Source organism: Aptenodytes patagonicus, chromosome 23, assembly GCF_965638725.1.
Source record: "Aptenodytes patagonicus chromosome 23, bAptPat1.pri.cur, whole genome shotgun sequence".
Lineage (NCBI taxonomy): Eukaryota > Metazoa > Chordata > Aves > Sphenisciformes > Spheniscidae > Aptenodytes > Aptenodytes patagonicus.
Genome location: NC_134971.1, coordinates 3956330 through 3979883, shown reverse-complemented (window position 1 = coordinate 3979883; position 23554 = coordinate 3956330). Strand labels below are relative to the sequence as shown.

General features: G+C 49.5%; 1 protein-coding gene across 1 annotated transcript in view; it reads right to left on the bottom strand.

Moving 5' to 3' along the window:
- Positions 1 to 1546: 1546 nt before the first annotated feature.
- SORL1 (sortilin related receptor 1) overlaps positions 1547 to 23554 on the bottom strand; it is a 49871-nt gene continuing 27863 nt past the window's right edge. The window contains exons 21-48 of the mRNA XM_076358358.1: positions 23268 to 23406; positions 22400 to 22573; positions 22111 to 22224; positions 20807 to 20929; positions 20015 to 20134; positions 17394 to 17519; positions 17063 to 17170; positions 16460 to 16591; positions 16069 to 16200; positions 15203 to 15337; positions 14669 to 14824; positions 13933 to 14082; positions 13384 to 13512; positions 11761 to 11887; positions 11028 to 11197; positions 10329 to 10441; positions 9883 to 9987; positions 8833 to 8905; positions 7527 to 7609; positions 7145 to 7241; positions 6369 to 6553; positions 5768 to 5887; positions 5503 to 5667; positions 4443 to 4617; positions 3790 to 3896; positions 2916 to 3108; positions 2585 to 2797; positions 1547 to 2213 (exon numbers count right to left, since the gene is read on the bottom strand). Coding sequence (XP_076214473.1) covers positions 2146 to 2213; positions 2585 to 2797; positions 2916 to 3108; positions 3790 to 3896; positions 4443 to 4617; positions 5503 to 5667; positions 5768 to 5887; positions 6369 to 6553; positions 7145 to 7241; positions 7527 to 7609; positions 8833 to 8905; positions 9883 to 9987; positions 10329 to 10441; positions 11028 to 11197; positions 11761 to 11887; positions 13384 to 13512; positions 13933 to 14082; positions 14669 to 14824; positions 15203 to 15337; positions 16069 to 16200; positions 16460 to 16591; positions 17063 to 17170; positions 17394 to 17519; positions 20015 to 20134; positions 20807 to 20929; positions 22111 to 22224; positions 22400 to 22573; positions 23268 to 23406 — 3732 coding nt within the window. The 3' untranslated portion in view covers positions 1547 to 2145. The remainder of the gene's footprint in view (positions 2214 to 2584; positions 2798 to 2915; positions 3109 to 3789; positions 3897 to 4442; positions 4618 to 5502; positions 5668 to 5767; positions 5888 to 6368; positions 6554 to 7144; positions 7242 to 7526; positions 7610 to 8832; positions 8906 to 9882; positions 9988 to 10328; positions 10442 to 11027; positions 11198 to 11760; positions 11888 to 13383; positions 13513 to 13932; positions 14083 to 14668; positions 14825 to 15202; positions 15338 to 16068; positions 16201 to 16459; positions 16592 to 17062; positions 17171 to 17393; positions 17520 to 20014; positions 20135 to 20806; positions 20930 to 22110; positions 22225 to 22399; positions 22574 to 23267; positions 23407 to 23554) is intronic.

Sequence of the window (23554 nt, the reverse complement as noted above, 5' to 3'; positions counted from 1 at the left end):
GCTTAATAAGGAAGGGGTTCAATACTCTTTATCTCTGCTTTTAGGTTTTCTTTCCTGTATAAAATCTTTTGATTTTTATCTTTAGAATAGTTTAGCCTCTGGGTCAGATTCTGGTCTCTCTGTGCAGCTGTAATTCTAGGGAAATTCAGCTATACATGCTGGGTTGATTTACTCAAAATTTTTACTCCTGAACAGCACCTGACCCACTAACAAGGTAAAAGTATTGCAACTCTGCAAGCTCGCTGCTACTTATAAAAATCTGATTATAGTTTGGTCCCAGCTTTGGGGGAAAAAACTGTCACCGGGAATGATAACACCAGTAATTGAAAATAGAGTTAGTATTTCTATAGAGTATCAAACCATACAGAACTTCAACTTTTTATACATTTTCTGTATGTGAAATTAAATGGATCAGTCATGTATCAAAACATAGTTGGCCTCTCTCATTTCATCTGTAGGAAGACTGCAATTATAACTTAATTTACACTGCAAAAATACTTTTGGTTTAAACAAAGAAAACAGTGTGACAAGACAGTGTGCTGCATTTTACTGGTGCGAAGCTTTGCATATATAGAGCACGGACAGGCGTGACCGTGAACATCCGCTCGTGTCGTTGCTCTTGGGTTGGCAAGTAGTTGGATTCGTGGTGAGATTCACATTTTGCTATCACAAAAAAAAGCTTGACAATGGTAACCAGACATTTCGACCGCTTAGCTCTGTAGACAGTATTACGTCTACTGGAAACGTGAGATGACTAGTGATGGGAAAATAATATACATGCGTATATATATGTTACTTCTAAAGCTGAAGGTACATTGACTTTTAGGAAATGCTAATGAAGGAGGATCGAATCCCTGCTGTAAACCAAATGAATTTAGATGTTTAGTAATTACTGCTCTGTATGACTGTGGAAAATCTGTATGCGAAGCTGCTTCCTAGTTGAGCACAGTGGAGGCTCCCCCTTCCGTCCCACCGACATATTAGCATCTTAGAGAAGCTCCACGGAGGAAAGGTGTCCTGATTAGCTGGGAAGTGTGTTTTAAGGTGTGCGCTTTAACTTCAGGTAGTGGCAAATTTTTTCAGTGACGTTACTGACGTAAACTACAGGTTAATTAGGCCACGCACGATGGGCATGGTCAGCAGCTCGGTCACTGCAGGTGCCCTCCGAAGGGGTTTGGGCAGCGGTGGGAGGGTAGGGCACGGCATGGACTGTTGTTACTACGCGCCTGAAAGCGAGGGTCAAAACTGCAAAGCCTGGGCGCTTGCACAGCGCTGCGAAAGGATGCTGCAGCGCTGCTGCCCAGGAGTACCCACTCTCCTGCGGGCAGAGCCCCAGAAACCCTCCTGCTAATGGCCCGTGGCGTGTCACGCCCCCGTGCAAGGGTCTGCGTGACCCTTGGCAGCACGGCTTGGTGGGGATGCTTTTGGCTTATAGGTACGGCAGCAGGAAGCTAAGCTCGTACATAAAGTATGTGCTGCAGTGTCTTGACCTGGGCTCTGAGATTGCTGAAAGATTGGGCCTTTTAATAAGGGGGGGAAAAAAATGTAAAAATAAGGATTTTTATTATCGTGGCAAGAACAATGATGGGGATGCCAAGATACTACTGCCTTGCAAGATAAAGTGGCACATGTTCTACACAATAATGTGCACGATGTCTGACGACTTTGGAAATCTGTTCTCAAGCAGATTTCCCAATAAATTAACACAACAAAAACACTTTCATATAAAACAAAGTCCAAAGGATTTTTTTTTTTGAAGTAAAAGCAAAACCTTCAGGGACTATATTACTTATCTCTCTCTACATATATAATCTCCTGAAATTTTTTTAAATAAATTTATTCTTGTCTTAGAAAAATAAAACGAGTAGCCAATTTAGTCAACGGAAAGTATCTCACAGACTTAAAAGCATGCCCAGCAAGCATAGCCTTGTAAGACTAAATTAATGTTAAATCAAAGCAATTTGTTACTAAACCAACCTAGTCTGCAATTCACAGTTGATTACTACAAAGTGTATTTTTAAAATTTTTTTGGCCCATATAAAAATAACATATTGCAACTCAAAGTGCATTTTTAAAATAAACAATCAACTATCTTTATCAAATAAAATATTTACACCATTTGGTTTTTACAGTCAGAAATGCGCTTCATGCGATGACCATGGGAACATCATCTGAAAATCCAGTTATCATTGGGGCTTCGTCATCCTCATCTCCTGAAAAACAAACCCAGAGTGCTGTTATGCTGCCCTCAGCGTTTCACGGGGCACAACTAAACAGGCTGCCGAAGCTGGCCAGAAAACTGCCCTCAAAATCAGTATATTGTGGCCCCGCTCGTGCTCTCACCTGGTTGTTATATCTGTTATATTCAGGTTTTAACTGATTTGCGTTAGAGGGAGTGGTTTAAGTGAAGTTGCTAAAAACATTTATCCTGGGCCAGCTTCGTATTCTTAGGACAAGATCAAATCCATAGAGATTTTTATGCCAAGGGTGGCCCAAAGAATGGTAGAGAAGTTAGGTCTTGCACTGATTTCACGTCCTTAAGGCTGTCCTGAAATGCCATTGCATGAAACCAAGGGCTACATACCTAAATCATCCCCCGAGGAGAATATGGCCGAGCCCAGGCGGGAGCTGTAGTGGCTGTTTGCAAAGGCAGTGAAGCTGTTCTGCAGCCGTCTGTGCCTCATGTAGAGCACCACGAACCCAATGCCGAGGGTCACCAGCAGCAGGAACAGCACCGGTACCACGATAGCAGCGACGTCTGTGGATCTACCGGTTTTTGTTGCAGAGGAGTCTTCACCTAGAGATGAGGGAGGGAAAGAAGTGCCATTAGCAACTGATAGCACAGTTCTCTAGGGATTTTGTGAGGCTTTCATTAGTCTTTGTTAAGGAGGATGGGGAAAATGCCAGGGACTTACCAGTTCCTAGTTCATCATAGAGAAGTGTGGCTGGCTCACCGCACATCTGCCCGCTGTACAGGCACCTGGCTTGAACGGTGAATGAATAGTTGTGACCTATCTTCAGGTTGGAAACTTTGAAGAAGTTTTCGGTGGTGTTCCCAAGATAAGCAGTGATGTTCATCAAGCTGTCAAACATGTGAATCTCGTAACCCTGAGAGTTATGAAAACAAAGACACAAACCCCAAATCACCTGGCTGCAGAGGTCAGGTTTGCTCCTTCTGACAGGGCTTTGAAACTTGTTTTTTCCTCCTTTGATGAAATGTGTTGGGCTATCAGCTGGGAGAGAGCAATGTGGAGCCTCCTCCAGGCACCCGTCACTGTGCATTGACCTTGGCCAGTTCAGGGAGGAGAGAAGATTTTGGTCTGCCTGGTTCACTCTGTTCTTAGCATCCACCCGAGACCACCCAAACACAGAGTCCAGTAATGGTGATGGCTTTTTTGGCATAGTTTGCTACCTGCCCGGGCCCTGACAGAGAACATGTCACGGATTTTCTATCAAAGTCTAAATAATGACAATTCTCAGATGCTACCGATGTGCTTCCTGGCACGGCAGGGCAGTGTCCTATTCCTGGTCCTTTCACATGTGAGAGTTGACCTTTTCCAAGAGGATAATTATGTTCCTAAAAGATGATCGATTGGATCTATCAGCTTTAGTGCCTTAGTCATGATGCGAATTGAAGTGAGCTCTACGTAGAGGGCTCATCAAGGACGCTTGGGGGAGCAGAGCGTACTGGTGTATTTTAAAAAGTCTGTGAAAGGAGCCTCGCAACCGACTCCGCTCTAGGTTTTTCTGAAACACTGCCTGTACGACGGGAGAGACAGTGCAACTTACCCGGCTTTCATTGAAATTACTTTCCTTTAATGCCAAACTCTTCCAAAAAAGCAGAATATGGTCATTTTCTGTTATAATTTTTAAGGCGTCTGGTGCAGACAGTGGAACTGCAAGTGAGGAACAAATGGCAGGCGGGTTAGGTTTTAACACTGACAGCACTTTTCTTGTGGCTGAGAAACAGCAACGGCATCGCTTCTGAAACTTAGTATTTTGGGGGGATCAGAATACTCTGCTTAGAAAAGGGCTGTACTGGAGGAGAGGATGCTGTGGCATGTAAGCTGGTAGGAGTTTTTTGGTGGGTTTTTACGGTAGGACCGTAATGGTACTTCACAGTATCTACACAGCCAGCCAAACAGGTGTCTTTCCCACCTCCACCTAGGCAGGAGAAAAGCTCCCCAGCTATCGTTTGAGAGGCTTCCTCTCCGCTGCTGCTGTTCGGGGGTTCGATTGCCTTCCCTGGGAGCTGTAGGAAGGCCTCTCAGAATTGGGCTTCGGCAGTGGGAGAGGACTAAGCGGTGCAGAAACACCTCTGCAGCCTCCAACCAGCACAGCGGTGGGATGGATGGTGTGTGGGATGGGCGCTGGATTCCCTCTAGCGGACAGTGCTGCAAGGACTCAACCCGGCACCCACCCAGTAGTACTCTTCCCTTTACCTGTGTTGATCTTCATGCTGGATTCTTTGCTCATATTTCCCAGTTGAACAATCACGTGGTATTTGCCTCCCGGTTCAAGTTTCTTAATGGCGTACTCCACCGTGCTGTTCCGGGTTTTCACTTTGTAGATTTTATCTGTTTTTCTTACTAAATCTTTAACTGCAACAGCATATAACTGGAGGGGGAGGAAAGGCACATACAGTGAAAGATCTCACTTTCCTGCAGACTTGCTAGCAATCTCATGCAATGGCAGGACATCAGACGTGGGGGGACAAAATTTAAATTAAACCATGCCTGCGCTCTACAGAAAGCCTGGGAAGTAAGATTTCAAGCCTCTTGCTGGGCTAGCTGGATCCCTGCCTGAGATCAGTATTTACAGATACAGAAAATGCAGCTACTGGAACAGATGAGGGCAGGAGGAAAATCTCAGGTTGTATAAATCACAAGGATGCAATACAAACTCCTGCCCTGTCAAAGTTTCCAGTTTTGCCAGGAAGATTTATACCTTTAAACCTTTGCCGTTAAAGTCTCTGGACCAGAATAGGAGCAGAAAGCTTGCTGAGAAAATGACTCGCCTTCAATGGAGCGAGACCTGACTGTACGCCAGCGTGCCAGAAAACAGAACCGGGCTTTGTTGGGGCTGCGCCGGTGCGGCTGGAGCGGGAAGGCAGAGCCTGCAGCCCGGCTGGCCCGATGCCTGTCCTGCTGGCCTGTGGGGCTGTGCTCAGGCACTGGCCAGCCCACACTCCAGAGCAAAGCTGAAGCCCAGAAAGGTGTTTTAGCACGTGCCCAAGTTTGCTTTCAGACTTGGTCAGCAACAGATATCGCAGACCTGACTCTCTTTAAATGCAGTGTGAATGTTACAGGCCTGAGCTAATGGCCAGTCATGTGAAGAGAGGAAATGCAGGTCCCGGAGGTGTCAGCATCTTGACGACAACTATTTAGATGGAGGATAGACCTGATCTCAGACTCAGTTCTCCATCAGCAGCAGGGCAGGGATCTGTCTTTGAGCCGGGGTTTTGCGTGCAATGGGACAGGAGAAGGCGCTGTGAGATATTACCATGTCCTGGTCGGGCGAATCGTAGGGTGATTCCCACTTAATGACTGCGAACGTCTTTCCGGTGTGCACCGAGTGGAGGTGCCGAGGGGGAAGCCGGTTGTCAGGGATCATCTTCACCACAACGTAGTCGGACGGTGGCCCTTGGTAGGGAGACATCACACGGACCTTGAAGGGATGACACAGCGGTTAATACTGTGCCTGCACCCTTCGGTACCAAACTACAGCCCGCAGTGCAGGTAGGAGGGGGAACAGACAAGGAGCCTACCAGAAACAGGTACTGCTCGTCCCGCTGCACGATCACAGTGATGTTGTGGGAGGACGTGGTGGTGTTGTGAGGGCTTCTGTACAGCTCTAGGAAGGATGTGGCATAGAAGATGCCATAGACCTGCGGAGGAAGAGCACAACAGGGATGGTACAGATTTTGGCAAGGGCCGGAGCTCGCACCCAAACTTTCACTGGCTGTTGCTTTTTAGGGACGTGACGCAAAGACCCTTTTTCCTCCAGGCACTCTCTCCCGCCCAAGTTCAGGTTCAGTCTACCCACTCACCACTGCACTTCCCACCCTAAAATCCTGGGCTCAACTCTGATAACACAGCAGTCAACTGAAAGACCACTGGAGCATCATGCTACCTGTATTTCAGCCACTTCTCCACTGGATCAGTGGCTGAACAAATAGATAACAAGAAGGCTTTCCTTGCTTCTGTTTAAAGGGTGGCTGGTGCTTTCCCTCGTTTTCTGAGCATAAAACTTTCAGGGCCTTGCAATTCAATCCCTACAAATAATCCTGTTTTAAGATTTTGCTTGTGTTTTGAGGCTCTGAGCTAGACCCCGTCCTGGCTGGTGAGAAAAGAGAGTCGGTGCCTTACGACATTCCTCGGTCCGGTCCAGCTGCACTCCACCGCAGTCTGGTTGATGGCCTTGGCTTTGAGACTTGGTGATGCAGGTCTTGTCCCACTGGTCACCACATGCACAAAAGACAGAGGGCTGTCACCCAGCTCCGTCTTAGCCCAAGCAGAAATTTCATAGGGGGTGTGTGCTGTCAAATTTGCCACTGAGCAAGAAGAGAAACGTGCACTATTAGGTGAGGCAAAGTACTGCAATGGTGGGGTGAGAGCACTAGGAAAATGGTCAGCAGCATCAAACAATCTTAGACAGGAGCCTGCCTCTCTTGGTTTGTGTTTTGATTCATTTTGAGTAATTTCCTTTATACAGAAGCACCTGGGACTCTGGTGTCTAACCTAGCCTGTGCTTTTCTTTATCGGGATGCTTTCCCCTATCTAGACTGTGCACACCAGTGATTCTTCCAAACCAGAAAGTAATCTGATTAATAGGGACATGTACTGTATGCAAGCCCAAGAAATTGTTGACCTTTTGCAGAGTAGATAAGGAACGACAAACAAAATCCTGTGTGATGAGAAAAGGCTAGTGCAGCTCTGGGGGATAAATCCCAAATCCACTTGAAATCTCCAAGTCCTAAGAAGAGAGGCCAAGAATTTGCTGGTTTGTCCTCCCAAGATTTATTCTTTCCTAAATAGAAACTACTCAGTTGCAAAAAAAAAGGAAAAAAAAATCCTATAGCCTTCCATAAAACCTTCTGTTTTGTGTTGACTAAAGCAAATTTTACACTTTGCACGGAATTTACCTTTTTGGATGGACTTTTCTCCTTCTATGATCAGAGTCCTTTTTTCCTGCCTGTGTGTATCAAATGTCCAGTAGATGTTCACAACATAACCGCTGACCTGTCAAGCAGCAAGGGCACACAATACGAACTATCAGTTCAGCTGTTTTTGCAAGCAGTGAAAGACTCACTGGTGAAAGTCTTTGCATTGTATTTCCCATCCTAATTAAGAGAGCTGGGATGGCTGATGAGTAGTAAGAAATGACTTGGCATGACATAACTGGTTTCAGAAAGTAATTGCAATACTGAAATAGGTGACAGCTCATTCCATCCAGTATTTACCATCTACCCGACGCAGGCGTTTTTTTCTTTATTCTAGTTTCAGAAGCAAAGGTAAAAATTTTACCTTGATATTAGTAGTCATTTTTAGGCTGAAACTTATGGAGTCCTCGCTGTAGCTCTCAATGTGTATGACAGGAGGAGGAATGACTGGAAGGAAAGAAAGGGAGAAACAGCTGTTACCACAGCACAAAGAAATACAAATACTTATTGAGAGGGGACAGGTAAAATACAGGCTTTCATTATGACAATCATCTCTTAGACCAGGAATCCCCCACCTTTCCAGCCCTAGCCTTGCCTGTCTCTAAGACACGTGTCCCTCAGAGAAGGCACCGACATGCTGTACCTCCATCGTTTTTTCAGTCAACCATCTAAAAGCTGCCTTATCTGTGCCTTGCTCGGCGCAGGCTGGAAGCAGAGAGGTCTGGACACAGGTATTTTACTTCTGCACTCAGTGGGACAAGCTCACATCACAGTTAACGGCTTCTGGCCTTCAGAGGAACTGGTGAGGGAGGACAGGAGCGGTGGGGGAGGACAGGAGCTATCGGTGGGGACAGCTGCCGAATGCTCACACAAAACTTGAAGTGAAAGTTATTACGGTTCTTTCTACCTCTGTTTTTCTAACCATCAGGTACTCATGTACTTCATATTATCTGAATCCGGCAATGTTAGTAACATGGTGTTTTCTTTCCTTCCTTTGTCAACATGGTGAGGATGCACTTTTATCTAACAAATTAGCACACAATTTTGACATCAGAATATAGGTTTGGAAGAAAAACTTGGCATGAATACAAATGATTTCAAAAGGCTTTTCTAAAAACAGTTTGGAGGGAAATGATTTACTGTGTTGTTTGAATTTATCTACTGTAATGTTGTGATAGTTCGTGGGAGCCTTAGTGGTCTTTTAGTGGTCTAACCTACATGAGATGCAGAAACCATCATAATCATAACCTAAGAGGGAGAAGAATGAGCGAGTATCCTTTCAGCTAGTGACAGCGACGGAGTTAGTGGTCATGTGTCTCGCCTATCCAAAGGTAGGGTCTAGCCTACACAAGTCAGAGAGAATCCATCTGCAGTCCAGGAGAGAGGGGCACCTTCTGGACAGGCTTCTCGCCCACTTCCAGGGCAGTACCTCCATCCTACGTGCCACAGAGTTCAGAGGAAGAGTCAGCAATCCGTTCAGACTTGCCACTGAACTTTGAGGCAGATCAAGTTACGCGAAATGGTACAGCAAAGTTGTTAAAGAGAGTAAAACGCTCAATAGGGAAGAAAAAAGAACGAGGAGGTGGTTATGCATGCTGATGCTAACACTGCAGGCTCGTATGCAGCCTTTTTGCTATGTTGTCTGAGTTGACCGAAACAACAACATTTACCTTTGCCTTTTATGGTGGTTATGGATTTGGAATCACTCCAATTTCCCACTCCTCGACTAGTTACTGCAGCAACCTTTTCAAATAAGAGGGTTAGTCAATATGAACAAATGTACGCCGCCAACATTGTATAATGCAAACACAGAGCGAGGTTACAGCAAGGTTACGGACATGGCGGAGCTCATGGGAAAAGGACTTTGAAGCAAACAATAGCTTAATTACTTGGCAATAAAATGCTTATTACAAAAATAAAGCAGAGTACTTTAAGTCAATTAAAGGAATCTAAGAGGAGGAAGATGCATCCTCTTTGCAGATAACCACTCTCTTATGAGATCTTTATGAGGAGTCCATCAAGATAAGGAGCTTTGGACTCTATCAGCCATAGTGTAGGTAGGAACCGCGCTGGTGAAGTCCATGTGAGCACTGAATCCAGTTCCAAAGATTTATTTGGGAACAGATTAGTACGGTAAGGAATACTAAGGAAGGAAAGACTCACTCCAACCGAGTGTGAGAATAACATTGATTCATGGGTGGGGAGAGGGGTTTATCCCACCTCCCAGTGAACTCCCCCAAGAACCCATGCTCTTTCAGCACAGGGAGGATGGACAATGGCAGAGTATACATTTCCCGGGGCCCAACGCGCAGACTTTCATTTCCTATTCTTATTAGTTCTGCCTATAATTACCCAGCTTCTCCCATGTGCATACATTCCCCGCAGGCGCATCTGCTTCTTTTCCCACTGATACAGTCAGGACCAAATTTATCTCTGGCCCAGATCCGGTGCAATTGCAGTGACATTGGAATGGGCAATTAGTAGCGCAGATTTCATAATACAGCTGGCCTTCTGGGAGAAGGAGCAAATCAAGGGCCTTAATTCAGGCCTTGAAACTATATACATTAGCAGCACAAATGCCAAGCCCCCATTGTGGGTTGACGTTAAAGGGCAGAATTTTAACACCATACTTTTTTAGCAAGTATTTGACTGTGCAGGACTTAGACTATCTAGTGAAAAGTAATGAGAGCATGCATAGACAGAGCTTTGAAAATACTCACTCTAACTGTGTATAACGTGTTGACCTGTAAGTTCTTGATCTCAGTGTAGTTCTTGGTGGTTCTAAGGGACGACCACTCCTTGGATCCAGTCCTGCTGTATTCCACCTAGGAGCACCAAAATAAGGGATGAGGGCTCCACAGTCAACAATACCGCAGGGTGACAGGTCTCTCTGTGTCAAAATGTCACTAGAAAGAAGTATGAAAGCTTAGAAAGGGAGCCAGAAATGGAATTATGAACTCGAGGGCTGTGTCGCTACCTACAGCCCTGCAGCATTTCTTCTCCCAACTCGCCCGATGCTCTCAGCAGATTTCCTCTACGAAATGTCCTATTGCTGGCCCACCCCCCTCTGCAGAGACAGCTGTCTTCAGAAAGGCCAGCTGCCCTCAGCAGCCTTTCCTGTCCCACCACCGATCTGGACTCGGCCCCGCCGGGCAGCAGGACTCACGATGAATTCCCGTATGAGGCCATGGGCGTTCACGGGGGGACTCCAGCAGCCTGTCACCACACCCTCAGCTTCTTTTTTCAGGGACAGCTGAAGGTTAAAGGGAGCATCTGGTACTGCAGAAAGAAACAGAGGTGTTAGTGACAGTCGCAGTTGGTATGTCCGGATCACATGGGGAAAAGCAGGGTATCCCTGAAAGGTTGGGACAGGGGGAATAGCCAAGCAATCCGGGCTCATGGGAGATGTCTTCTTCCTGCAGTTGTGTCCCAAGTCCCTCTCACCCCCCTCTGGAGCAATAAAGCCTTTTTAGTGACTTGCGGTGAAGGTAGGATTTTTGCTAAGCTCTTTGCTTTATTTTGCATCCCTTCCTTAATCTGACCTCCACTCTGCAGCTAGAAAGATCTTGCTCCTTGCGTGTGGTACTGAACAGTCCCATGGGCTCCTCACTGCACTGTGAGAAGAGATGAACTTCCCAGTGATACTAAACCACTAAGGCATGGGCAAGAAAGAGGGCAAGTTGGTGACTCAGTGCAAGACTGACTCAGGGCAGAGAACCCACAGCCCTTTTTCCCAGTCCAGCACAATTCCCAGGCCTGTGGAAAGACTCCTTTTGTTCGTAAGGGGGAGACCTCCGTGGTATCTACTTTCTAAGCCGAGGCGGAATGCATCAGGTCACTGATACGACTGTGCAGGTCTGCTTACATCCTTCGGGTGCCCGGAGGGTGATGAAGTCATTGGTGTTGTAGACTCGGCTGAGACACTGCACTTGGACTTTCACCTGATAGGTACAGTCAGGCTTGAGGACTTTCAAAATGCTGTTGGTTTTGTTGCTGTGGGTTTCCAAAATCTTCCAAATGCTTTCACCGACCATCCTGCACGAGAGAGTCACACCCCTCCAGTCAGGACAGTGTTTAGTAACAAAGGGTGAAACCATCTACCTGTATGTTAAGAGCTTGCTGCTTAGTTTCCTCTTCAGTAAAGCCACACCACCAGCTTGAAAAGATGCTCTCTTAAAGCCTGAACTAAACCCAGCGTAGTGACTTATAAGCGCTGTCCTCTGAGGTTTTCTATAACTGCTGTGCTCTAATTTCTTGACTTTGTTCTCGTTGTTAGCTGTCCCACAAAGACAAGACCCGAGCAGAAAAAAAACCAAACCCAAATATAGCCACATTACTGTCTAGGTAAATAATCTGGTGGAAACAAATACAGCTCTCCACAAATGCCCCCTAGTTACAGCTGTTTTGGGTTGTCTTTGCAACAAAATATTAGAAGATTTTCCAAGCAGAAGTAGATTGAGCAGCTCTCAGTCTTTCAGGCCTGATCCTGTACGGTACTTTGCTGTAAACATGGGCATACCGATACCTGTGCTCATGCTTCTCCTAGCCTTTACTTGATATGAAAAGCAACGGGTCATGCAGTGTAATGCGTGGTGTACCTGTAATAGACGTTGTAGACACAGGAGGTTGAGGACATTCTTTTTGGCCGAGCCCACGTCAAAGTGACATCACCGGAGAAATCGGCCGTCCACTGGAGGTTCTGGACTTTGTACACGATTGCGTCATCTAAGCAGGCAACGGGAAAAGTTAGTCTGCCGGAAGAAAACAAGCCCTTTGCCCAGAACAGAAACAGGAGTTATGTTCGCGGCACAAAAGACATGTGGAGGTAGAAACAGTAACATGACTGAAGGGAGTATTTGCACCATTCAAATTGGATGTGTAATTTAGGCGGGCATTATCAGTGGAGAAGAGCAGGCTCTTCAGAAGGCAGTTCAGAGCAGGAACACTCCCCTGGTGCTCTTAGTTCTCCCCAAAATGTCTTGGTTGTCTTTATGCTGCATCATGCAAGCATGTCCTTTCCCCAAAGGAAAGATAAAGCGTGGCTGTTGATGAAATACTCTTTAACATCATTTTAGAAGTACATGAGTGCAAACTGATCAGTGCAAGCTAAGTCACTCTTCTACTTGTGCGATGAACCTGTGCAGTCACTGTAAGCCACCCAGGGCTTTTCTTTGTGTGTTTTCCTTATCACATCTTGTGTTCAGCAGAAGGACCCAAGCGAAGGCTGGTACTTAAGGCAGTAGTCTGGGGACTGCCTTGACGCGAGCTCTGTGGCTGAATCGCCACCTGACCTTGGGAGAGGCACTTAGGGGATAACAGCACTGTGAAATCCAGCGCCGGCAGTGGTGGGGACTCGGGGTGCTTATCTGAAACAGCCCAAATCCATGCCCTGCTCCCGCCATGCCACTCCCTGCTCTCTCCCTCCGGGGACCGCGTGTCAGAGCCCACATCCAAACGCCGTGGCCTGGCCCCGCTCGGGTGCTCAGCTTCGCTCCCAGTGCTGTACAGAAACAGAGCAGAGCGGAGCCAAACTGCTGCTGCTTCGCTTTCCCTAACCAACTGGAAATGAAACCCAGCAGGCACATGGGTCTGCAGACAGGCACAGCAAGACAAGCTATCCGAGGGAAAAGAGCAGCCGAGCCATGAATCTCGGCACCTCCTTTCCCCTCCCCTGAACCTGCTAGCTTCTCCCAATCAATATTTAATTAAAGAACTAAAACCTGATTGATGCTTAAACCCCCAAGCAGCTCAGTAGGAAAGCGGCTGAATCTCATGGCTGGCCAGAAACAGCGATTGATCGCCGTTATCTGCGCAGGGCGGGCTGCGGTGTGCATCCTGCATGGGGCCACTGAAGGTCAGGGTGGGAGGACCAGTGATAGTGGCGGGGCATGTGCCACAGATCCCAGGGTCACCTTGCAAAGGAGGACACAGCTGGAGATTATTGCTTCACCCGTGGGCCATGTAAAATAGACAGCTTTGCTCCTACCTGTCCTAAAGTTGTTTTTCTGTGTCTGAGGCTGCTGGAAGATGAATTGTCAGTGTAAAAGCTGGATGGGAAGTTTGTCCCAGCTGGTTATAAATGGGCGAGGAGGCAGCTCGGAGAGCTGGACAGAGGCAGATATGTCTGGGATGTTGTGAATGAAAGGCCACGTATCCAGGAGAGCACCTCTGCGTGCTAACACAGAACGGAGTGTGAGAAATGGGAGAGGGCTGCTGCTTACCAGTACAGTTCCTCTCATCGCTGCTGTCTGAGCAGTCCAGATATCCATCACACCGCTCTGTCACCATAATGCAGGCCTCTCCGTCCTCGCATTTATAACCATTAGGGCACGACAGGGTGCTGTGAGTAGCTGAAAGAGGCAGAAAGGTTTCAGGGCTCAAGGCAGCAAAGTTCCCTCACCAGCACTGGGCTGTTTGCGGTGCCAGTACTAGTTCAAAAGCAGGCACGATGCTGGGGTGGCTGCATGTCAGGGATGGAGCCCAGAGAGAGTGTGTCAGTCATAGGGCTATCTTGTTCTGGCTGCATCTTCTGGCATGATCACACACAGTGGCATCAGAAGAACTTGGAGCTTATCCCACTGAAAACAACAGCTGGACTTCTAATGGGAAGGGCACTGGTTGTTTGGCCTTTTTTCCCCTTTTTCACCATAATGCTGCATTTACTGCATGGATTCCACCAGCAATAAAACTCCTCAGTGCCTCCCCCGTCCTTACAAAGAGCTTCCCAAGGGAAAGAGCCAGACGAGACGTTCTCCCCGCCCTGCACTTACGGCAGTTCCTCTCATCCGTGCCGTCCTGGCAGTCCTGCAGGCCGTCGCACCGCTTCCAGTTGGGGATGCACTTGTGCAGCTGCTGGCACTCAAACTCGAACCTGCTGCAGCGTCCCGGGAGCGCCGGGGAGGTGGCCGTCGCGTTGGGTCCTGCACACAGCAGCAAGTGAGGAAACCACCCAAAGCATGGCCAGGCTGCCGCTGCCACCAGGAGGGACCAAAACCTGTCCCCAGATCCCGACTCCACTAGATGGCAATCTCTTCCCATCTAGCAGGTAAATGGCTTCTGCTGAGACGATGCCTAAGCCATCCTCTCTCCTGACTGCAGAGGGCTGGAAAAGCAACTGGTTTGCAGGGGATGTCCTGCACCAGCTCGAAGCTTGGCAGGCCTTAGGAAGGACCGCAGCGAGAAAAAACCCTCTTTTACATTCAGCGTTAGGTGTGAGCTGGAAACGCACCCTGTAGCCCTGCTCTCCGTGCCCCTACACAGTCTGAGACATGGTGGCATTTGAGCAGGGACCTGCTGTGGCAGTAATTCATGCTGCCTGCAGGGCTGGAGCAGTGTCCCAGCTGGTGGCAGGAGGTCTGACCCCAGGGAGAGAGGAGATGGTGGGCTTTCACACCACGGTGTAATTTAACCCTGTAATCTGGCAAGGCTCTGAGACTGAAAGGCCAACGGTCCTTGCAGATGTGATCCTACAGAAAAAGGAAAGGGATGAGGAAGAGAAAAGCTTACGTGAAGTAGGGCAGGCTTCCTCGTCAGAGCCGTCAGTGCAGTCCTTGTATCCGTCGCAGACCCAGCTGTTCACGATGCAGGCGCCGCTGTTGCAACGGAAGTGATTAGGTAAACACGTCGGTGGGATCGATGTAGTAATGGGATGAACCGGAGAACCTAAAAATACACCGTTCAGAGCTGATCTGAGAGGCCTGCTCCTGCGTACGGGCTGTAAGCTATGCCTGTTCCCAGCAGACTGAAAGCCACTATCAGCGGAGGGAAGTGGGGAGCAGGCAAGGCATTACACAAGCCCAATGTTTTCATCTGCGTTGTATCTGCACAGCTCCTAATCAGGATTTCCAAAAACACAGAGTGAAAAGATGCATGAGAGTGCACACGCAGCCATTCATGGGCGATTTTCGGAGCCACAGGGGCTGGCGCAGGCTGTCCTAAGCAGCCCTGCGGGAAGGCAGCTGATGCTGAGAGCGGTCCTTCAGCATGCCGCAGCCCAGCCTCGGTCAGGGCTCCCGTGAGCAGAGCGCCGTGTGCCCTCACCCTCGCACTCCTTCTCATCGGACCAGTCCCCGCAGTCATTCTCTTCATCGCACTTCCACCGGTTGGGGATGCAGTGCCCATTCCCGCACTGGAACTGGTAGTACCGGGAGCAGTTTGGGGCCTCTGTTGGGTTTTCTGACAACGAGAGGAGAGTGCCGTGAGTCCCAGCATTAGCTCACCGGTCTTCAGCACAGCTGAGGTGTGGGAGTGTCTCAGGCCAGGCTACGGCTGGTCCAGAGAACATCACCCTGACTATTCCCCTGAGCAGTACAGGCAGGGTCCTTTCTCTTCATCTCCAGCATCCCCATTCCTTACAGCCTTCGCTAGCCTGCTGCCACCACTATTATGTCTGCGTGCTGGGTGCTTCATGGCCAGACACCACCTATGATCTGAGAACCAGAGCTGGCAGCGAAATTCAGACGGAGCACGGCAGAAACGGAGAAGCAAACCCTGCAACTCTGAAACGAAGACGCAGCTGCTTCATCTGGCTGGGTACAGCTCCTACAGCTACCCAGGGAACAGTGGTAAATATTGAGTTTGGCTGAAAACTGCCTGTCTGCTTTAGGCTGGGAATCTGTGAAGTAAATACGGTCACATATGACTTAGTCAAGCACAGGATGTGCCAGCTGTATTGGATTTTTCAGTGTGCTTCAGTTTACCTACCTGCAATATGAGGAAAATTATACTGATGTCCATGTAAGACACCCTGCAATGTGCAAGTAGAATGCTACACACACGTATATGTACATATGCACATTAGTGTGTATGTAAAACATGAAGAAGCCCTGGAAGGGGCTTCCTCTGTGCTCCTGAAATTCAAAGGAGGCTGCAACTACGGTGACGAGAGACCCTGAGGTACTGCTCACCACAGTTTGCTTCGTCAGAGTAATCGCCACAGTCATCCATCCCATCGCATTTCCACACCAGGCTGATGCACACACCATTCTGGCACTGGAAGCTAAACTGGTCACAGGTCCGGTGGAACTCGGGGTCCTGGGCTGCAGGGGTGGCACGGAGAGACATCAGAGGTTTAGTGTAAAGACCAAGGGCTTGAGGGAAACTCATCATTGAGGAGGAAGGAAGGAGCACACTCAGAGGCAATCATGGATTTATAAGCAGAGCATTACAGTCCAGAGCCACCTCTTGGGAGATCTGGCAGCTTTCTGGTACCCTGGGGAATGCACTCTCCTCTCCATGCCTCTGGTTTCATTCTCTAGCCAACCCTTCTTTTGCAAAGACGCACAATATCACACTTACAGCAGCCAGCATAGTTGGCATCTTCATCTGATCCGTCTCGACACTGGATGATGCCATCGCATACCATGGAGTGGAACAAGCACTGCTGCCGGTTCTTGCACACAAAATCCATGTAGCGGGTGCACAGGGGCTCTGGAGAAATGGGAAGTCAGGAGGGGAGGGGATGGCACCTCTGCCATCCTTGGCAGCAGGAATGCCACCAGCTGTAATCTGCACAGACCTGAGCGCAGTGGCTGGATTTCAGGAACTTACAGAAAGTTTCCAAGACAAATTGCTCAAGCTCTGTCCCTGCACAGACTGCCCTCGCCCGATAACGTGTCGGGGTGCAAGTGAGTTGGCACAGGCATCAGGAAGGGTTTGGTCACCTCCCTGAATACAGCTCCTGACAGTGCGCCCTCCCTAGCCGTCACAACCCTGCCTGCTGCGCCTTTTGCTGACACTTGCAGACCAGCTGATTTCCCAGAGGGCTTGTGAATGCTAACTAAGGCTTTCCCTTTATCTCACCAGGGCTTTTCTCCCAGCGAGACAGACTTTGGCAGACCGTGAAGGCTGTCGGCCCTCGCTGCTGGGGCCCCGGCAGCTCCCCACGGCCCCGGTACTCACCACAGTGCTGCTCGTCCGAGGCGTCGGAGCAGTCGTTGATGCCGTCACAGTGTTTGCTGGTTGGGATGCAAGTGCCGTTTGGGCATTGGAAGCCGTTGCACTTTTTTTCTGAAATTCAGAATTGGGTGGATGTTGTGTGGGTTTTTTTAAAGCTGCCTTTAGTTAGCTACAAAAAGCCATGGCACAGCCCCAATTGCCTTCTCCCTGTGTCTGCCTGCTTTTGGAGGGATGGGAATCGTCCCCCTGAGTTTGTTGCAGGTTTATCTCAGCGAGGTTGTAGAAATCCCCCCTGCCCCGTGGCAGAGCCCCCTCCACACGCGGCGCATGTTACCGCAGTTGGTGGGGTCCTCGTCGGAGCCGTCCTGGCAGTCGCCGTCACCGTCGCAGGCCCAGCGCTGCGGGATGCAGTGGCCGTTCTGGCACTGGAAGCTGGAGGCCTCGCAGGTGTGATATACTGCTGAAACCAGAGCCGGGGGGACTGCCTGAGCACGGGGTGCTGCCGCCTCCCTGCTGAGCTGCAGCGTGCATCGAGTCGGGCCCCGCCGCCATGCACCCCTGCTCCTTCCGCCTGCACCAGGGCTTTACGCCGTGGCAGGTCCCAGCACTGAGCGCAGCTCCAGAACACAAGTGACCACCCCGTGGGCCCCAGGCAAGAGATTGCCGGGAGTCCAGGTTCTCCCTGGGTCACGCCATGGTCTTTTCCTCTCCGTGCTGTGCTTGCTCACAAGCCTGCTGTGCCTCAGGAATGGCTTTCGGAGGTTAGCAAGCTCTCCTAAAGCTCTCCCAAAGTCAGGAGCCTCTTTGACTTTGATCTCGGTCCTCGGTGTGTGTGGGCAAAGGTGACAGCAGTGGCATCTTGCTGGAGATGGCAAGAAACGTCACAGCGAGCAAGCAAGCCTTGGCAGGGCGGCAGGGTCCCCCATGCAGGGTGGGACAGACTCAGAGACAGCCTTTAATTAAGGCAGGCGAGGTTTTTCTGTGTTAGCAAAACAAATTAGAAATATAATTCTCCTTGGGTTTCCAAGGCAGCAGGGCGCTGGCTTTTCTTTGGCTCCTGTCACGAAAATATCTGCCTGTGGGGTATCTTGGTTGAAGCCTAGTTTATGCTGTCACTTTAGAGACAAATATCGCTCTTCAACCAGGAGAGCACTTGTCGTTATTGAGAAGAAAAGCAATGTTCAACTTAATTAAATTGCACGCTACTGAACTTTAGGTTAGCAAGTGACATGCACTTGCAGATATTTCAATATACTACAATCTTGTGTCAGTAATATTCTATTAGGTATTCAGTGTGAAATGTAATTATTTTAGATAAGAGCAATAATTGCAGCCAGTGGAGTCAGATGAAATGTTTCTCAAATAATTGTGATCCTCTTAGATAATTTCAACTTTAGGTTTACGCACCCAATATGCTTTTTGAAGTAGGTTCCTTTCCTGTAGTAATTCTCTCTGGAGAAACTCATGAGAGATAAGTGATACCAATATAAATTAAACCTTCTTATATAGCCACGCACTCGGAATACTAACAACCAGGATCCCCAGCACCACGCTATATACCCTGTATGCTCGAGGCACAGCAAATGCTGGAGGAGGTGAGCACGCAGGACCTCGGAGGCCTGAAAGGGATCTCCTAGATCCTCGTGCCAAAGCTCCACGACAGCAGCTAGCCCCGCTGCCTGTCCCAGCGGCTCTGGGGCTGCAGCCGGAGCAAAGCAGCTGCCGGTATCCCTGGGGGCTCTCGTGGTCCCCACAGGGCTCCCCCGGCCCCATCAGCCCGTCTGCTCCAACGGGCTGATCTCAGCCACGTGGCATGGAAACCACTGCTGTTATCTGAACTCTCCTGTGTAATGCTTTACAAGTATGATCTTATGCCTTTCACTGATGGACTGAAGTGCTGCCTACTCTCAGAACTCTCTTCTCATGCAAATACTTAGATTTTTGGCTTGGTTGTTTTTTGGGTTTTTGTTTGCTTTGGTTTTTTTAATGGAAAAGACCAACACATCATCATCTGTTGGCTTTTCTAATGAGGAAAGGGCTCTATCTGGCTGTTAAATTTAGGATACTGCTGAGGGACATCAGTTTTACACTGTGGTGCTGAGGACGGTTGAGTGTTGTGACTTTCAACTGCAAATAAAGAATGAGGCTCACACGAGTAGGACTTGTTGCACGAGAGGCGTAAACTAGGAACAATACTATTTTTGGCAACCAGGTTGCATCAATATGAGTTGTAAGCAAAAACAACAGCGGATCTTCCACGTGTGACTCCATACTCATGACATCCTCTTTAGATTTCCAAACCCACGGAGCAAAGTGAGGCTGCTAGAAGAGGAACCACTTCCCAAACTAAATCTGCCCCTCCTTCAGATCAATTAATTGTGGAGAAGCTGCAAAGAACATGGCTGTTTTCTGCAACGTATTTAATGGCAAGAAAATGGTCAGAGTTCAAGCTGTGAAGTGCGATCAGCGCACACTGGCCTGTTTGCTGCCTCCGTATAACAAGGGAGCCAGCCCTTTTTGTGCAGAAGCATCCTTTGGCTGCCTGGCAGCCACAGACCCGCTTCCCCATTCAATGGAGCTTCAAATGCACGGCTACTGCTGGCTAGTATGCAGAAGGTGGACGGCCCTGTGGCCACCGCAGCGATGCACGCCTGTCGGTGCAATCTTGCAAGTAAAAAGCAAAGCTAGATCACCGTGCGAGCACTGCAAAGCTGTCAGCAAATTCACAGCGAGCCCTGAGGCCTGTTGAAGGCACTGGAGGAAAGAAACCCTTCGCTTTTGGAGCATTACATAACCCCGAGCTGAGCTACGGGCTGCCTGGCTGCCCTGCTGGGTGAATCAGCTAACAAGCAGGGAAACTGAGGCACAAGACGTTGGCTGCTGTCTTATAGCACCTCAGGCTGTAAGTAATTAGTGTTTGCAACAGAAGGTTATTGATCACATCAAAGTGCTTACCACTGCAGTTCGCTTCATCGGACCAGTCCCTGCAATCGTTATCACCATCACACATCCATGAAAGACGAATGCACATCCCTGAGCTGCAGCTGAATTCATCGTTTCTACACTGGTGAGCCTCTGCAAACAAGCACACACAGTTCAAATGCTGTTGGGGCCAGGGGAGAGGAGGAGGAAAGCTTCACATGGGCTATTGACTGAGGAAAGGAGGCTGACATCTCAGAGGCAACAGTCTACACAGCCCCGCAAAGCAGACTCATCTTGAAAGCATGTTTTCCTGCCTCATCCCTAGCCCTTGACAATCAAGAGCTACCGCCTTGCTGTTTACCAGCCTCTTCTCTCCTTCAGTTCAGCACCCCACCTCTCCAAATTGCTAAGCTGGAGGTGGATGGCCGCAAACATGGCAACACCAAGCAACCCACACCTCCCGTGTGCGTGCTGAGCAGCTGCCCAAGGTCAGCTTGTAATCTCTACCAAATATTTGGCTCCAGGTCACAGGAGTACCCAAGGAGCAAAGCGGGAGAGCTGGATGATACCAGCACAAAAGTCTCCCTGCCGGACCGCAGTGAGGGGGAGAACCAGTGCACGGCCTCGCTCTCTTCTCCTGTCCCTCGTTTCCCAGTACCCAGCAAATGATGGGAGGAGGCGGCTGTTAGCCAGGATAAACAGGGGGATCTGGCGAAGCACTGCCTTGCCCTACCGCATCTACGAGTAGCACCCTGCCCCAAAACACTGCTGGGCTTTCTGCCCTTGCACAGGGACAGGGAAGGAGGTTTGCGTGAGGGCACTCACCACAGTGACTTTCATCGCTGTTATCCCCGCAGTCATCCTCCAGGTCACATTTGTAGGACAGCGGGATGCAGGTCCCCGAGCCCTGGCAGCGGAACTGCGTCTCGGTGTCGCACACAGTGGTGGCTAACGCAGCAGGGAGGGAGAGGAGGAGGAGAAGGAGGTTAAGGTGGTGGTTAGAAAACAGTTTCTGCTGCCTGAGTGTGTGTACTCGGTGCGGGGAAGTGAAGGGAGAGGGACAGTGTCCTGCAAGCTTTGCTCAATGCATCCTGAGTTACTGTTATTGCATTTTAATGTCATTATTAGGCACTCCGTGTAAAACAGAGCAGAGAGGGGTTAGCTGTCTGTCTGGGGATCAGGACTGAAGCTCCTGCCACTGTCAGGTCCACTTGCAAGCCAGGGGCAGTGCCTCCCATCCAGGGAGCAAAATAGCTGAGGCTGTAGAGCTGCCTGCTCCCCACAAAGGGGCCTTGAAACCACGGGTGGTGGGATGAGACAGGGCAGCTAAAGGAGGGGAAAAGCTCGGCATGAGCGTTGCTATCCAAGGCAGCATCCCTGTGCCAAACTGGTGACCCTCCAGTGAGCCCCCGCAGAGAAATGGGTACTCAAAGAGGCTTTCCCTCACCTAGAGCCAGGCAATGAACTCAAACTTGGACTCTGCTGACTGGTATCTCGATGTTGGCAGGAAAATAAGCTCCTTATCAGTCCAAAACAGGCACAAATGGCATCTCTCCAGGAACACCTGGTCCTCCACCGATTCTCAACTTTAAACCCAGCCCTTTTTCCACAATGTACTAATCCAAACCCTTCAGGCTCTGCAAAGCTGTGGAACATCTGCCCCTCCTGCACAAGTTGGCGGTCCCTAATTTTACTCAAAAAGGTGACCTCCATCTTTAATGTGTGAACTCGACTTATTAGCTCAACAAGAGGCCCATGTCTGCACAATGCAGACAGAAAATCACTTTCTATCTGCACTCTTTTCCTCAGCACTGGCTGTGCCCTCAATTAGCCTCAGAAGACAATTACTGCAAGAGACAAATACATGCCCTCACATGAAAGCTGGCGTCAGTCTCACCAAATTTTAGACATTTACACCTGAGCTGGTCAAGGGGGAAATAACGGCTCTTGCAGGACACAACTCATCCGACCGGCTTCGGATGTCTGCCAAAGGAGGAGATGAGTTGCACCCCCAGAGCGCCTCTTGCTCTCCATGACCATGAAGGGAGCGCAGACCATGGGCTCATGTGCAATGCCGACACAGCAGACATCTAAATTTGGACAGGCGAATGCCACCACAGGTCACTTACGGCAGTTCTTCTCATCGCTCATGTCCCCACAGTCATTATCGTTGTCACACTGCCAAATGCTGTTTATGCAGTTCCCATTGAGGCATCTGTACTGGTTTGGCAGACACGTGTTTTCTGGTGCAAAAGGGAAAACAAAAACAAGCTGGTATGAGGCGTGACGCTGCGCTTTCAGAAGACAGGCCATACTCCTCCTTGCCCAAAGGGCAGCGGAAAGGTCATGCTGAGCTCTCGCAATGGCAGAAACCTCCTCTCAACATAGAGCAGCAGCAAGAACCGAGCGTGGTTTTACCTTCCTTGATGCAAGTGTTGTTCTTCATGACGTAGCCGTGAGGACAGTCGCACTTCACCTCCCCTGTGGGCAGCACGGTGCTGGACACCCCCTCGGGGCACTTGCAGCTCCTGCCGTTGTTCGACTTGGGCAGGCAGAGCAGGCTGCAGGGCTTGGCGATGCAGGCATTCTCCCCTGGCACGAGGAGGAGGAGGAAGGGGAAACTGTCAGGACAGAGGGCTGGAGACACCATGGGAAGCCCAATTTCACCTACTATCCCAGGCTTTGGCTTTGGACCCCTGTAAGGAGCCAGCTCTGCAGTGCCGAGTGCTGAGGCTGAGCTTAGAAATGCACAGAGCCATCTGCTCCAGGGAGATCAAGGGCCTTAAAGGTCCTCCCAGTCTCTTGCAGGCCGCTGACTGGCAAAGCCCTTTGATGGTCTTACACCCATCTGAAAATGAAGCCAATCCCTTCAGCGCATTCATCATGCGGGGGCCACCGCTACCTTATCGCAGCTCAGACGGACAACTAAATGGAGGACAAAGTTGGTGCAGCTCTGAGACCCTGGTTTTTTTGGTCCGTACAGCACTTTGCATGAAAAGGCCATGGCCTGTGACCTAAACTATGAGGTGCCACCGCAGCTGAGTGCCCTATGGGCTCCCTCCCTAACAGGGAGTATCTCTCGTGGCAGCTGAGAAGCTGGGTGCACCGCTCATGAAACACATTCCTTATGATGGCGCGCGAGTGCTTCAAACCCTGCAGGAATGGGGATATATTCAGGCTCATGAAATGTGAGCTGCGATGGCCTGGTGGCCTGGGAACCTGTGGAAACAGGGGATGAACACATTTCTAAATAGCAGGAAGGATCATTGCACACTCACGCAATTACCTGTTGTCTTTCCTCTGTAAAAGATTTTCATATCCATGATGCCATTTAATCGGCCAACTAAGATCTCCATCCTTGAGCCGCTGTTTTTGGATGCTCTGAAAATACTCAGCTGTGACCAGTCGTTCCAGTAGATTTCATTCTGAAACACAGGCTTTGCTCTTAGTGCGAGGAGCACCGCTGCTGGGGCCGCGCTCGTCAGCCATTACCTGCACTAAGCCACCCTAACTGCCTGGATACACGGGGCAATCGAGAGTGCAAAGTCTCCCCAACCCAAGGGGAGGAAGATG